Source organism: Pollachius pollachius (assembly GCF_949987615.1).
Source record: "Pollachius pollachius genome assembly, chromosome: 18".
Lineage (NCBI taxonomy): Eukaryota > Metazoa > Chordata > Actinopteri > Gadiformes > Gadidae > Pollachius > Pollachius pollachius.
This window is the reverse complement of record NC_136951.1, coordinates 9,049,410-9,065,615: the sequence shown is the minus strand read 5'-3', so window position 1 is coordinate 9,065,615 and position 16,206 is coordinate 9,049,410. Positions and strand designations below refer to the sequence as shown.

Genomic DNA, 16,206 nt, shown 5'->3' with positions numbered 1-16,206 from the left:
AGGATTCATTCTGCACACATTGTGTGAAAGCGTAAACAACCCGGTGTGGTGCTGCTGCCTGGGGCAGTTAAGGGAGGGGGGTAAGGAGGGGGGGTGGAAGCACGATTGTCCAAAGAGAAGTGGCTTCAAATCCCAATGACATGTGACTTCCTCAGATTCACAGTTCCCCGAAGGCTCGACAAGCAAGCAGGTTGTTGGGTTTTATCTGTTTGATATGACGGTGAATCTGGTGCTGCTGTGTGATGCATCATGGGGCCCGTCTTTGCAATTGTTGTGTGTTTGTGTGCTTGGGGAGAAATTTTATTTTATCTGTTGATCATGCAAATTGTCAAAAATGTTTTTTACCAACCTTGGTTACCTCTTTTACGCACATTTGTTTTTTTTCCTTGGTTTATTATACTCGATTAAATTGATATACATCATGGTTCTGTTTCATACCGTTTACTGCTTCTGATTTCTCTCTTGTTGTGTAAAGCATGTTACCTTCGAATAAATCGTATTAACACGATTTTTGTGAATGCAATAGGGAATGGGAAGTTACATAACACGGGGCGCCATCTTGTGAGTGAGATCCAACAGACCAACAGAAGCAGTGACCTCTAAACATGGCGCGGCCCCCATGGGGTTCAAAGTGGTGTGATGTCAACTTCACATTCCCTATAGTTACTATGTGCATATACTAGATTTAGGTTCATGTTAATGCCTGAAAGTGTATCTTTGTCACCATCTGATATTGATAAAACATATGAATATTGGGAAACTGATAGTCAATATACAAATAACTAATAATAAATACTGAAAATTATAATTATAATAAACCTGCTATTTCCAATCCATTTTCAACAACAATCAGTCAAATAACATGCAAGTGTTCTCAAGGGCCTCTCAAAGTAAATGCATGATAAGAGTAATCCCTCTCGCTCACAAAATATGAATTAATAAAATAAACCAATTATTGAATTAAACAGCCATCGGTGAGTATGTCCTTCTCACTGATTGGAAAAGATCATCACGTCATTATTCTACCAGTGTGCTTTATTTAATTATATTTTTTTTTAATGGAGGACAATTTTGAAAAGATAGACTTTGGATTAGAGTGTAAAGTATAGATAACAAACCTAACATGAAGCCAGTATGAATAAGAATTTAGAAATGTATGTTTTGTTTGCCCATGATAAGATCAACATTTAAACTGTGGATATTTCGTATTTCTTAAATGCATGGTGTTTTTGTATTTCAGTCTCTAACATCAACATCCGTCTCTAACAATGTTGCCATTAAAAAGGGATTTCTTTGAAGTAAGGTCCTGCGGTGAATTCCTAATAAGAATATATTTGGGCATAATAGTACTAGTCCTATGTTTATCTATTCCCAGTGGAAGTGCATAGGCACGTGCAGGTCATAATTGGTTCTTTGCCCTAAATGAACACACTCATATCCCTGGGGCTTAACTTCACCCTATTGCATTGTCACTGCTGTTCAAAACAAGGACATGAAGGCGTTTGATTAGAAAGGAAATGGGCAAGTTTTACAAAGTAACCCGTGTGCGTCGTAATCTAGCCTGTTAAACTTTTCAACATGCACTCCTCATGAAAACATACATTCTGTTTGTGAGTATGTCGGACTTGTGTACTAGAAGCTAACACTTCTAGATTTAGAATTGAATATAATGGGCATAGCTTTACTGTGAAAGCCATAGGGGAAGAAAATCCCACACACACACACATGCACAACCACACACAAATGCACGCACACGCATGATTACCCTCCCACAAACACAGAAACACAAATAAATCCCTGCACACAAACACGCACACACACCAACCATGACACACACACATGCACACACACACAATGGGGGCCCACACAAGGCCGGACTTTTCCATGGCCGTATCCAGGGGTGAAGGCTTCCTCATTTCAAACAAGACAAAACAGCCAAAGGACTATAAACACTTCTTGTACAGCTCCACAAAACCACTGGAAAAATGAAAAATATTTATTTCAAGGAAGAGAGCGATGGAGAGACAGGGAGAGAGAGTGAAAGAGGCATGTACACCTAATAGAGAACTCACTTATTTCAGAACTCACCACACGCAAATCACAATAATTATGATGCTATTTCATTTGTTTGAGGGAGAGTGTGTGTGTGTGTACTTGTGTGTCTAAGTGAGTGAGTGAGTGAGTGAGTGAGTGAGTGAGTGAGTGAATGAGTGAGTGAGAGAGATAGAGTGCTAGAACCACAAACTGTTCGCCCACCGTTTTCAAAGTTTAAAAACGATTATACTGGAATCCAGATGAATCATGGGAATTTAATAAATTGCTAAGCAAATGCAGTAAATGGCTCAATTTTGTTCGAAGGTAATCCAACTATGATATGTGATTTAAATCACACAACTAACATCTATTTTGTTTCTCAATTGTATCTGTATGGTGTAGAGTTAACTTTAAATATTCGTAATATGGTGTGATATAACAATAACGGCATAATGTGTGTAAAAAGGAGAATTATAAAAAAATGCCTGTGGGACAAAAATGTAATGTGTGATTATCGCCACTGAGGGGCAGACGTTCAACCTTGACATCTGGAGACAAAATGCAATCAGTGAAGAAATACAATTTGCAGATAGCTTGACTAAAAAAAAGTGAGTGAGATGAAAAAAAAAAACTTGATGCAGATCTCTCTGAAGATTGGATGGTCATCAAAATGTAATAAAATGTTTGATTGATTGGTTGTACCTATTTATAAAGCCTAACATGCATACATATGAACAATATGCTGTTTTTTTTTCTTTAAAGAAAACGGATTCATCGTGGCGTATTCCAATAGTTTATTGAGGTCTACTAGAAAATGACAAACACGATTGAGACATGATCAGGTGGTCGACATACAAGTGGTGAGAGGATGAATGCAATCGTTGCAATGGTTCAAAAAATCCCCAATGTAAGCATTTGGGACGCACGCACGCACGCACACGCACACACACACACACACACACACACACACACACACACACACACACACACACACACACACACACACACACACACACACACGTGTCTGTTTCTCGGCGCGTCTATCAGTGTAGACGAGGAAGCGGTTGTGAAAAGGTTGGCCAGAGATCCGCAGGGTTAAACCCTTCAACTCCCTGACAGGATCACATGTTTTCTGTCCCAGGTTCTAGTCCTTCCCCCGCCAGTGTTGAGACAGCCTGGCAGTGGCTGGAACCGTTACACCATTACAGGACGATTCCCGATTTGACAGGTTTGACGTTGTGTTCCTTTGAACCGACGTCTCGCCGACCGTGACTACAGGTAAACGGCGACAAGCAACGCGAGACGTTTCTGCAATCAAGGCCGCGGGACATGGCCTGCTCACGCGCCACTGTGTATCAATCATCGCATTGCGATGGGAACCATGATGATGCATATCTGAAAGGACGTTTAAAGAGTCACAACGTTAATAATGCACGATGGATCCACTTTCCAAACAGAGGAAAGGGAATACGTGATGTTACACAAGACTGTGTCTGGATCATCTGGGATACTATTGGCTACTTAGCTGAAGAGGACATTAGAGGGAACGCTCCAAATCAATTAGGGTCAAATTGGAAAAACTGTGCATGGATTGGCAAAGGCACATTTTACTTAAAAAAAGAAATATATCTATATATATTTATAAAATTACATGTGAAAAAAATGAAATACATATAAGTAAGAACTTTTGTTAACAAGTTTGTTGTGCATTTGACGTGGCATAATAGGGAATTAATTCAGGATTGTTTGTTCGAACAATACAAGAGATAAGGAATAAATGGTGAATACAGTAATATCATACAGCACTTTTACAAAATAAGTACACACAGAATTACATGAATGTTGAGCTCATATTGCACATCGTAAAATCTGTCTTGTTTTTATCATGGCACACACACGCACACACACGCACACAACAAACACACACGCATACACATATACACACCAAACACAAATTCACAGGCGCTTGCTAACAGAGACAGACACTCACACATACACAGAAAATAGAGAAAGAGAGACTTGGCTATATTGTTAAAATAGGGGGGGGGGGGGACATTTTTTAAACATGGTCAGTCTATTATTTAGAGTTTTCTTCCCCTTTTTCTCAAACGTTTCAAATGTTTATACAATTGAACACATGTAGCTGGGGTTGAAGGATAAATTGGAGAGTGAAATCAGATTCATATCAGTATCAAATGTGTTGGGCTTTCAAAGCTATATCATTGACTATAAATGCTGTTTAAAAGTGTTGCATTTAAAAGCCACACACCTTTACTAAGTAATGAGAATATCTCATAGCTCAAATAACGCAACGAGAGGGAGACAAAACAATAACGACCCATTTACATTTGTACATTTCAACAAATATTGTGTCACAATTTACGGTTCAACCGTCAACATACAGTGGTTATGCAAGGACAAGCATGAGCCATAGTCCACCAAATACTACATCTTGAAAGATGCTAGGCTCAAACTTTTCAAACAAGAGCCAGTCAAACTGTTAAGAAAATAAAATGCTGTACACAGACCATTTCCACAGGGTTGTGATATTGAATCTGCTCCTACAATCATTATTATTAACAACGAATGAACTAATTAACACTAAAGGATCGTAGCCACCATAATCTTTTAGATGTGGGGCTTATTTGTAACTAGGAATGGAATGTATTTCTATTCATAGTCTTTACAACAATCAAATTAAGTAAAGACAAAAAAACGAATTCCTTGGTTTAATGAAAATATATTGACATCCAGTACAGCATTTGAACCCAATTCCTGACTTGTAAATAGTCGTCTGTAGAGGTAAACGAGATCGATTGCAAGACACTTTGGAAACACAAATATTGATGTGCCTTTTTAAAAGCTAAGACTATTAACCTTGAAACTATAAAAAAAAAAAAACGATGTTGGTGGGATAAATTTTACATAATTTAGCATCAATCCAAATCCTTGTGTCATTCTAGACTGCCTGTTCCCGCACTCTTATTGTGCCGGCGTCACATGAGCAGAATTCAATGAAAAGAATGCGGTGAATTTCCTGTCTGTTCTTGGGGGACATGCTTTGTTTTTTCCTGTTGCTGCGGTGAGCTAGTGTGTATTTTCTCTCTTGCCCTTTTTAACTTCCTGTCTGGAAGCTCAGAGGCTTAGCAGGAGAGAGGGAGAAAAAAAAAGAAAAAAAGAGAAACTAGTCGAGAGGCAAGTGTCAGGAGCCATCGACCAGACTTCAGTTTTCCTGCAACTGACGGAATTCCCTACCCCTCCTCCACCCCCACTCCCGGGGGGGGGGATCTCTTCCATGTGGCCGCTGTATTGGCACACAGCTAATACTTGTTTGGTTGAGAATCAAATCCAATTAAAAGGTAACACTTTACAATAAGGGTTCATTAATGAAACTTAGTTAATGCAGTAATAAGCATTTACTAACAGTGAACGCAAAGTTAACTAATGGTCTAGTAATCGTTTACTAATGATGTTCATGTTTACTAATGGTGTTCATGTTAAAAAAAAAAGGTAATGGTGTTCATGTTAACTAAGATATTCATGTATACATTATATAATAGGGTTTGGGTTAGGGTTACCCCTTACTCACTACCCCTAAGCTAAAGCTAGATAATACTGCTTAATACCACAATAACTAATGTATATCAATGGTTAATATATGTATCCATATTGTAAAGTGTTATCGAGAAGGGAGCTAAGGGAAGGTACTATTGTTGGTGACTCTGATGGGAGGGGCAGGCTGCATGAGGTGGGAGGAGGCCGAGGTGGTGGGGGGGAGGAGGATGGGGCTCTCACGCCATGCTGCTGGTGGGAGTGCTCTGGGTGCTGCCGATGCTGGCGTTGGCGCTGCTGTTCTCGGACGGGGAGGGGTTGGCGGACACCGGTGGGCGTTTGGTCAGCGAGCAGGGGCAACCTGGAGGGGGGGGAAGAAGGAGGAGGAGGAGAAGACGAAGAAGAAGGAGGAGGAGGAGGAGGAGGAGGAGAAGGTGGAGGAGGAGGAGGAAGAGAAAAAGAAGAAGAACAGGGATTCAATAGACATGTTATGTTGGTTTCTTGTATGTAAAATGATTCCTGCTGTACGTGTTTCAATCTACGCAGAGGACACTCGCCTTATCGAACGAGACGCGGGGACTTTATGTCTCACTTCACACTCGATAATTCATCTCTTTGACTTCGACAACAACGAGCAAACGGTACGGTCTTTAAGCAACATGGGAAAGACATGAAAACAACACGTGAAAAAAGACCAAAACAGAGGCACCAGGAACGTGGGGCTAAGACACGCGGCAATGTTTCACCTGTGAGACTGGCAGCAGTGGAGCTCACATCCAGACGAGTCGGATACCCTGGTGGAAATAAAGGTGGAGAGCGCGGAATTAGCTTGTACAGTTACACAGTATGTTTCGCGGTTAGCTGCTGTACTGTATACACTCTAGTATTACATCGTCAAGCTTTATGTTATTTACATTATGGATGTAAAACCTGGAGAAGACACAGTCAGACGGCAGTCGCCACGGTGATAACAAGCATAATCGAAATCGACACACATCCGAAAAAACGTGGAAGAAACGGCGTCGCTTGAAGTATACCGCGGCGCTACACACGTAAACAAACGCCACAGACCTCAGCCGACGCAGTTCCTTCTCCGTTCGCCCTTCTGTGGTCCTCTCTCTCTCCTCCTCCCGCCTCACCTGTTTTGATCTTGATGAACCACAGCGCGCCGATAAGAAGAGCTCCAATCAGGAAGCCTCCGAACGCAATTCCCAGCACAGCTGGAAGGCCAAAGTCAAAGAACGGCTCTGCGGAAATATGCATGCAGAAGAGGAAGAAGAAGAAGATGAAGAAGACGACGATGAAAAAGAAAAAGCAAAAGGAAATAAAAACGCAGCTAAACAGAACACACCTGGGCATTTTTGTAAAGGTTGTAATGGCGCTTCTCGCAGCAGAAAATAAATGACATTTCCAAATATAATCCAGTCATTAGAGTGGATTTCTAAAAGGTGTTTTTCCCTTCCATCTGCTGTATGGTAAGCGTTCACTGTGAATTGATTCTCAGGAAAGGGCATAAAAGGAAGGAGCTTTTCAATACATAAAACATAATTTAGGAACTAGCGGTACACAAAGGGAAGAGGGAATTTGCTATTATGTTATGACGCACTCAGACACGTGCACCCCTCGCATACACAAATGTCCACACACATACACACGCAAAACCACATTCAAACACACACACACAGGCACACAACTGATCAGCCCATGTGGCACCCAAAGAGAGAAGAGATGGTCATTACCGGTCTAATGAGAGAGCGTACAAAATTAACTACCTTTAACAATGCACACAGGGGGAAATCTACAACTGAAATTACTTCAACACTGCTGTTGTACCCCATTTTCCAACCCTTCCTTAAGTATTAAGGAGAAACGAACACTGACTCAATGATATGGGATACGTTCCAGCTTGACCAATGACCGACTAAACCGCAGGCCGCCAGCAGCACACCCAAGGACCGTTGCACAATGGGGACACCTGGTGGCCAAAGCCACCGGCGCAAATACATGAGGTCAAAAAAATAAAGAATACAAATAGTGACTAAATTAGCCAATAGAAAACATTCAAGGCTTTTGGCTTCAGACCAGGGACGATCACCTCAAACAAAGCCCCCCCCCCCCTTCCCCTTCTCTCTCCTTCGGAGACGTTTCTGTTTCTCTGACATGTTTGTTGTGATCCCAGCGGTGGGTAGGATGGTGTTATGTAGAGGTGGAGCGAAGCTGAATAAACACAGCAAGGAAATGAGCCCTCACACAGGTAGAGAGAGAGAGAGAGAGAGAGAGAGAGAGAGAGAGAGAGAGAGAGAGAGAGAGAGAGAGAGAGAGGAAGGTAGAGAGTATAAGTCTGTGGCATTGCTCCCAGGAGCCCCATATCAGGGACAACTTGCCAACAGGAAGGATGTTTGTCTGACCCCCCCCCCCCCCCCCCCCCCCCCCACACACACACACACACACACACACACACACACACACACACACACAAACACAAACACACCTGCACATTAAGTGGATTCACAGCTCTGAGCGACAAAATCAAACATTAAAACACCAGAGTACATCACGCCTGTCACACTGATCAACGTCCCCGCCCCTCCCCTCCTCTACTCAACAGTTAAACAGTCCTCTGCAGGGAGGGGGTGGGTTGTGGTGGGTTAGCCCAAACTGTAACCGCTGCTGCTATCTGCTCTCTAATAAGCAGCAATGGCACCGCCGTACAGGAGCAGAAGCCTGAATGAGTAGATTAGGCGGATTCAGGCCACACACACACACACACACACACCGCCCCACCCACACCCACACCCACACACACAAACACACGCACCAGCAGTAGCAGTAGCAGCAAGTTCTGTGATCTCCTCTAATAAGTGAAATCGCAGGGTGACGGGGGGGTGGATTGGGGGAATTCATGAATAAATCGTTTGGTAGCTGCGAAGAGAGACGTGTGCCAAAGCCCGGAGACGTCCCAATAAAAGGAAACCAGACGTTTCCTTCTTCCCCTCTCTTGTCTCTCTCGCCGTGGAGAAACTAAATCAGCAATCGCGATATTAACAACGGACGGGGACGGGGATGGGGGGGGGGCGGTCCCGACGATGTGGGGGGGGGGGAGGAATGCCGTTTCTTCTTCTTCTTCTTCCCGGGGACGCAGCGTCGCGGGACCCTTTGAAGCCGACACCTTCCCCCCCGCTTTGTGCTCTGCTGCCTGCATCAAGCAGCCGGGACAACGGCGGCCCCGTGTTTGGACAACCGTGCGGTCATACAACCAGCCCCCCGCCCCTGGCGCCCCTGGCCCCCATCCCTTCAGACATACAAAGAGAGACCCCCCCCCCCCCCCCCCAACCCATCCCCTCACCCCTCCCCTCCCCTCCACCACTCTCTCTCTCCCCTCTCTCCCTCCCTGGAGGGTCATTACTCCTGATTGTGGCCACAAGGTCAAACTGCAGACCTTCCTACAGGAGGAGGGTCCCGCTCCCCCATACACACACACACACACACACACACACACACACACACACACACAAACACACACACACACACATAGACACACACACTCCTTCCTGCCAGAGTTGTGATGGCCAACCCAATCATATTCTGGTCAGTTTTACCCGTAATAGACGGTGATATAGATAGCAGTGTTGTCGCACATGAAGTGCACCGAATGACCTCATCGCAAAGCATGAACACAACTCTCTTTTTCTCTCAGTACATGTGACACACTTGTCTATTTCTTCTTCCCTAACTCTTGTCTCTCTCGTCTCTCTCTCTCTCTCTCTCTCTCTCTCTCTCTGTCTCTCTCTCTCTCGTCTCTCTCTCTCTCTCGTCTCTCTCGTCTCTCTCTCTCTCTGTCTGTCTCTCTCTCTCTCGTCTCTCTCTCTCGTCTCTCTCTCATCTCTCTCTCTCTCTCTCTCTCTCTCTCTCTCTCTCTCGTCTCTCTCTCTCTCTCTTGTCTCTCTCTCTCGTCTCTCTCGTCTCTCTCTCTCGTCTCTCTCTCTCGTCTCTCTCTCATCTCTCTCTCATCTCTCTCTCTCTCTCTCTCTCTCTCTCTCTCTCCCTCTCTCTCTCTGTCTCTCTCTAACGATATGGGCCAAACACAGTTCATTTAAAATAAATGGGCTCCATGTGAGAGAGGGAAAAGTGTGGCTCAGTAATGAAAACATTGAGGAGTGATCTGCATAAAGTCTAATCTCTTGGGGGTCAACACAAACATCTGTGTGTTTGATAGCATAAATAATAATGAAAACGATGGCAGCTGTTATGATGAGGGAGAGGAAATACTCTCACGAGTTCTAGAGGCTGTGTTGTTGCTGTGGGCTTGTGTGTGTGTGTGCGTGTGTGTCGTTGTGTGTTCGTTTGTTTGTGTATGTAGGTTGTTGCGTGCGCATGTGTGCATGTGTGTATGTGTGCATGTGCTTTTGCATGGATGTGTGTGTGTGTGTGTGTGAGCTGAACTCACTCGTTGTTGGAGTGTTGTGCGGGGCGACTTCCAGGTTCCTCTTCACTCGACCTCCGTTGCCGCACTTCTGCACGGCAAAAAATTAAAAAAGATTAGCAAGGTTAGCTCAAACTTTGCTGGAATCCGAATTCTTTTTTTCAGAGATTGGAAGACAACCATCACAATTTCAAAATTCAATACTTGGGGGAAAAGACAGTTGATCAATATTTGACAGTTAGCATTTCAGCAACTTCAGGTGGCTAAGTTAGCTGTCTGAACAAAGACGTGTTCGTCTCCAGCCCCGCTAGCTCCAAAGCTCCAAACACACTTGTTTTTGCTGAGGAATTATATCCCAATCAACTTTTCAGAACACAGAAAAAAAAAGGCAGAAGAAGAAGCTTTGGGTCGATATCTTCAACAACAACCACTGCCGCCACCAGGCGGGCTGACCTTTTTTTCCTTCAATCCCCGGGCACCTCTCTCCTTGTTTTTGTCTTTGTTTGTCTCTCCACGTCATTCCCCCCCCCCCCACTTTCCCCCACTGTGGGTACCTTGTTGAAGCATAAATCCACCGAGCACTCTAGGTCCCAGGTGGTGGGGGCCAGCTCCTGGAGGTGGTCCAGGGAGAAGCTGAGGCGTGTGCTGTTGCGGCAGAGCTGGACTGAGCACTTCTCCAGGATGAAGGGCATCTCCTTCACCACGGGGAACAAGCTCTTGGAGCGCACCGAGCAGCCGACCACGCTGACGACGAGCTCGATGGGGCCCGTCGTGTAAAACGAGATCTGTCAGCGCGCGGGGAAACGGAAAGGGGGGGAGGTGGAGGTGGAGGTGGAGGAGGAGGAGGAGAGGGCAGAGGAGGAGACACGGTGGAGGAGATGGCACAAAGGAGGAGACATGATGGAGGGTAAGGGGTGGAGGAGGAGGAAGGGGAGGGTAGGGGTGGAGGGGGTGGAGACGGGTGGAGGGGGAGGGCAGAGGAGGAGACAGGTGGGCGGGGAGGAAGGGGAGGGTGGGGGAGGAGCATGGAAGAGATGATGGTGATGAGGATAGTGATGATGTCGATGATGATGATAGTGATGATCATGATGATGATGGTGATGGTGATGGTGATGACGAAGGACATGAGGATGGAGTTGAGAATGGATGAGATGACGGAGTTCAAGAATGGAGATGACAGTGGAGGAGATGGAGGAGGAGGAGGAGGAGGAGGAGGAGGAGAAGGAAACATGAGATGTTTTGGAGTTAATGACTTAGAGATAATCTCAAATTGGATTGGGCAATGGTTTGGAAGCTGACAATTATGTTATATTATCTTCCTACCACCGCTGAAAAACCCACATGCGCCCCCTGAGAAACGCTCCCTTGCACATGTTGTGTACTTCCTTCCTGCCTGCCACACTGTCTAGTCTGCTGTGAAATGGGCCCTTTCCATTGAAATGACTTCACATCCTATTGAATAAAAATACAATAACACCATACTCTGCGAGCGTGTTCTTCACACAATCATAGAACAGACGACCAATTAATCAGATAAAACCCCCAAGCCTTCCTCCCTCCGTTCAGAACGAGCACGAAGTGTGTGTGGTGCGGAGCCATCGAGACTCAAACCAACAACCTAAAGGGGAATCGTCACGCTGAAGTGAAGTGTGTGTGGTGCGGAGCCATCGAGACTCAAACCAACAACCTAAAGGGGAATCGTCACGCTGAAGTGAAGTGTGTGTGGTGGGGGTGGGGTTTTCCTGACCTCTGCGTAGATCCTTTTGTCGCTCTGCACCTTGGTGTTTGGCTCGAGGGGTAAGCGGTAGTCCGGGGTGGTGTACAGCTGCATCAGCAGGGGATCTTTAGGCGCGCTGGTGGTGAAGGCGGGAACAACCGGATCTGGACTGGCTGCAGCCGGTGACAGAAAAGGCATGCTGTTCAAATGTTCAAATACTCGTGAATAATTTCAACAAATGTAATGAGACAGACGACGGTTCCTGTTGTTATTGTGGCTGTGGTCGCTGCAGTGTCCAGGGGGAATAATAATGACCTTTGAACCATTTTTACTTTGGACCTTTTGTCGCGCTTTGACATATTTAAACCCAATGTTTAAACCGCTTTTAGAATATATCTGCTTGCAGTGCATATTTGATAAGATAGCCAAGCAAATACAATAAACCCGACCTGTGAACTTGTCCGATTTTAACGATAATACATTTAGAATACTTAACGGAAATGTCAAATGTTAAACACAGTTGACCAGGTGCACTCATCTTCTTACCTGGCGAGTGGTCTTTCAGTGTCAGCAGGAACGCGATCATAGATCCCTCTCCCTGGATTTCGGAGTAGCTGGTGAACGATGTAGCCTTGAAATAGTCGAGGGCCTTCTGCTGCACGGCCAGGGCACTGTCATTGGTCAACGTGACTGTCGGCTCCAGTGTGTGGTTTAAGCTGACCAGCCAGATTTTGTTGGTGGACTGTGTTGGTGAAGGCAAGACAACAACGAACCAATCAGAACATGATCCAACAGAATGTTCTTATGTTGCTCAATGAGTAGTAGAAAAGTAATATAGGATGCCACACCATCCAATATTACCTATATTAGTATATATATATTAGTACCGAATGATCCCCCTCTTACCATACTCATACCAAATGATACGCAAGCAAAGAGAAAAACAAAGTTTTTGCCACTGAAAAAGCAAAGCTGCCATTGTCAACTATTAATATCTATATACAAAATATAAAATGCAAGATATTGATATGTATATAACGCGTAATATAATATGCTGCACAATATATAATGTAGCAAATAGTATATGACAATTTGAAACTGGGCTCGAACTTTTTGATGAAACCAAAAAATAAAGAATTAAGTGAATACTGTCGGGATTGTCTTTCCTCTTCCTTCTGCCTCTGGTACCTCGTCCAATTCAATAAAACCTCAAACGTTCAACTTGTGTAACTTGGCATTGCTACTGAGCTCTCACTCATAAAGCTCTCTCGAGACCCAGGCACTCACAGTGGGAATGAACACACTTTAATACATTCATCATCGCTTCATCTGTTCCCATTCGAGATCCGACATTGTAAGCCGATTGGTCCATATTACTTTTTTTGGGGTATTTTTTTTCAGAGCATGTATTACAGAGTGTGGTTCCTACTCCGGAAGTCTTCCTGAACCCCCTACTTTTTGGGGATGTGGGCCTGTGAGGCCCTCTGAGACAGTTACTAGATTCAAGGGCTATAGTGGTGGGGAAATTGATCCAAATCAAATGGCATACAGATGACATGACCTTGTTCACATGGTTACTTATTGATTTAAAAGCCATTTGGTGTCTGATTAGGAGGCCCTGCCTTTCTCCTGACATCCGGATTGTTTAGATGCCTTAAGCTGTCCTGCATCGTTGCAGACGCGTCCACTTCCCCCCATAGTGTATTTCAAATGACCTTGGCCTCTCCAGCCCTGGCCAGTCCTTAACTCTCCACAAAGGTCACTCCCCTCACCTTTGTTCTCTGTGTTGTTACAGCCCACCCTCTGAAAGCTCCCGTATAAGAATCACGCACACCCGTTGTCTCTTTGAAGACGCTTGGTTAATGCACCCAGTGTGACTCCCATGATCACGCTCCATTAAATCAGATTCTTTGCTGTCAAGAAGTGTTTCTAAATTTCTTTTCTTCTCATCCGCTGTACAAAATGAACATGACTTGGCTTACTCCAAACTTGGTGTTTCTGGGTTTGCGGAAGCTCCATAATGTTCCTTGGGGGCCCCTCAGGAACAGACTAATGGTTTTCTCTGTGTCCACGTTAACCAACACGTTGCTGAAACACAAACACCAGAACATTAACGGTGCGTCTGAGGGAAGGGCTGCGGTTATCGTTCCGATCAAACGTCATCTCCTGTCATGTTGCGATTTACTCCTTTGGGTTTCTTTCATCATCTAAAGTCATTTACAGGGCATTCGAATACGTGCCATTAATAATAACCTCACCCTTTCACAAAAAGCGCACCAGCAAAATTACAAATTAATTACCAACTTGGGATTCGGCCCGTTAATCTTTACGTCACGGGCCCTGCCTCCGTCCATTAACTTCCCTCCACTAATCATGTCGGCGGCGTCGGTGTTGGAACACATACCGGGGACTGGCGCTGTCGGGGATGTTGATGATGTGGATCTCAGCGTCGCCGGGGGCATCCACGAAGCAGGACACCAGGGCGGACGGCTGCTTCAGAGTCAGCTCCATGAAGGGCTTCAGCGACGGGACTTCATGCTCCAGGACGCAGTCTCTGGGCTCCAGCCTGGTGCCTGTGGAGGAAAAAGGCCATTTTTAAATTGTGGTGGTGTTTTTTCTGTCCACCAAGTCACTGATTGAGCGATTGACCCCTTCTTCCATGTATGGTTGCTGTTTGGTGGTGAAATCCTTCAAAGTGCGACAGGCACCTTCTATGCCGAATAGAATAATAGTAATAATCATAATAATCATAAGGTTAATTGTATTTTATTAGTAATGACTATAATAATACATTGCATTTGTATGCCTCCTTTCAGGAGACTCAAGGTTGCCGCACAGAAAAAGAACGGAAACATCAGATAGTAGTTAAAATAGTAGTTAAAATGGATGAAGACAATATACATGCAGCAAACAAAGTGTAGAAAAAATCCAAGAGACCCTAGGAACACTTACCGACAGGAGGGCAGAGGGAACAAGAGTTCAATAACAGAAAGCACTGTTTAAGTCCCCCCCCGCACAAACAACGTTCACTTCCTCATTATATACTGCCGGGACTAACCTTCTCTCCCGGTGTAGTTGATCTTCTCTGTGTTTCCGATGGTGGTCAGCGAGGTCACGCCCCCAAAGGTCTGTGTCGCCCAGTGGACCAGCTGCGCCAGGTCTGAAGGCAGGTCCATCCTATGGGTTTGGTTCTGATGAATTATAAAACTCACGGTGGAGTTGTTGCCAACCTGAAAGGAAAACACGACAGAGGGCCGTATAAATCGCAGTGGTCATCCGTTGGCGATCAACTACAAGAGTGATCATCTGGCCGTAGGTGAGCTATATAATATTAGCACTCCTGTCTGCCCCAGCTGTATTCCTGTCCAGCTGAAGTGATAGGGAATGATCACTGCTAAGGGTGAGGGGTTCAATTCCTACTGGGGCCACTCATGCTAAAAAACTGTTTGCGCTCAAGGAGAGGTGCATTGTAAGACCCGCTTTGTTGAAAGTGTTGTTGTTCAAGTAACGTTGCAGGTGATGTAGGTAAGGTTACACAACTTTAATTTCAATGTAATTTGTTCAATGTCATCAATGTCACTATTCAGCTATGTATGAGTAAAATGCTCAGTGAGAATATCCTTCCTGGTCGACTTAGATTTTGGAATGCTCCTGGCTCAGTTCTGACCAATCGAGGCATCTCTCTTCCGTGGTTGGTTCAGGGGATTTATCTTGCCTGTCAATAACATGCGAGCACACTGTTACCAGAGTTCCATCAAATGTTTGTGAATGAAACCCTTCTCAATGGTGGAGAGGCATAGGGAGGGCCCGGAGAGGGTGGGTGGTTTATTTTCTAAACCTTGCTCTCTTCTGCTCTCTACAACTCTCAAATCTCACAGACACCAGCTTTAAGAAGCAACACAATATTAATATTTATTGGTCACACTTTTTTTCTCCCTGGAGTAATGAGTGAGTCAGCTCTTTATTCATAGGACTTTTCCTCATGTTTACCCAATTTACTGCCACCTTCTACTACCACACACACACACACACGCGCACACACACACACACACACACATACACACACACACACACACACACACACACACACACACACACACACACACACACCTCTTACCACTGCTATTCTCAAAGCAGGCTCCATTTGAAAAGGAATGTTTATTATGGTTAAGTGTCCTGGCGATTTCAGTTGAAGCCCCCCCCCCCCCCCCCCCACCCCTACTGGAGCCATAGTCCTTCCTCCACTTCCTGTCTTGGGCCAGGAAACTGGCCCTTTTTTTAAACGGCGTGCGTCATTACAGTTGCCTGGAATCTGGCCCCTATATGAGGTAAAAATATACTGTCCACTAGTGCTGCTAGCCGCGTGGAGGTCGAAATATTATACCTTGTGGAATAATAATAATACTCGTATAATGGATTATTTTGTTTTTCTGGAAACAGTTTTGGATAAGGGTAATATTTGACCCATTAGTTAACTGAC

The 16,206-nt window shown here is 44.8% G+C and overlaps 1 protein-coding gene across 2 annotated transcripts in view; it reads right to left on the bottom strand.

Moving 5' to 3' along the window:
* Nucleotides 1-2,924: 2,924 nt before the first annotated feature.
* eng (endoglin) overlaps nucleotides 2,925-16,206 on the bottom strand; it is a 44,985-nt gene continuing 31,703 nt past the window's right edge. Inside the window, exons 5-15 of one of the 2 annotated variants that reach the window (XR_013812618.1) lie at nucleotides 14,785-14,956; nucleotides 14,131-14,299; nucleotides 13,709-13,814; nucleotides 12,273-12,468; nucleotides 11,757-11,899; nucleotides 10,564-10,794; nucleotides 10,034-10,100; nucleotides 6,726-6,833; nucleotides 6,333-6,380; nucleotides 6,144-6,234; nucleotides 5,815-5,947 (exon numbers count right to left, since the gene is read on the bottom strand). Coding sequence is in view for 1 of the 2 variants with exons in the window: in XM_079755763.1 (XP_079611889.1) it covers nucleotides 5,826-5,947; nucleotides 6,333-6,380; nucleotides 6,726-6,833; nucleotides 10,034-10,100; nucleotides 10,564-10,794; nucleotides 11,757-11,899; nucleotides 12,273-12,468; nucleotides 13,709-13,814; nucleotides 14,131-14,299; nucleotides 14,785-14,956 (1,362 nt within the window). In the remaining variant the exon portion in view is untranslated. Of the gene's footprint in view, nucleotides 5,948-6,143; nucleotides 6,235-6,332; nucleotides 6,381-6,725; nucleotides 6,834-10,033; nucleotides 10,101-10,563; nucleotides 10,795-11,756; nucleotides 11,900-12,272; nucleotides 12,469-13,708; nucleotides 13,815-14,130; nucleotides 14,300-14,784; nucleotides 14,957-16,206 lie in introns of both variants that reach the window. The other variant, XM_079755763.1, reaches the window with a different exon arrangement.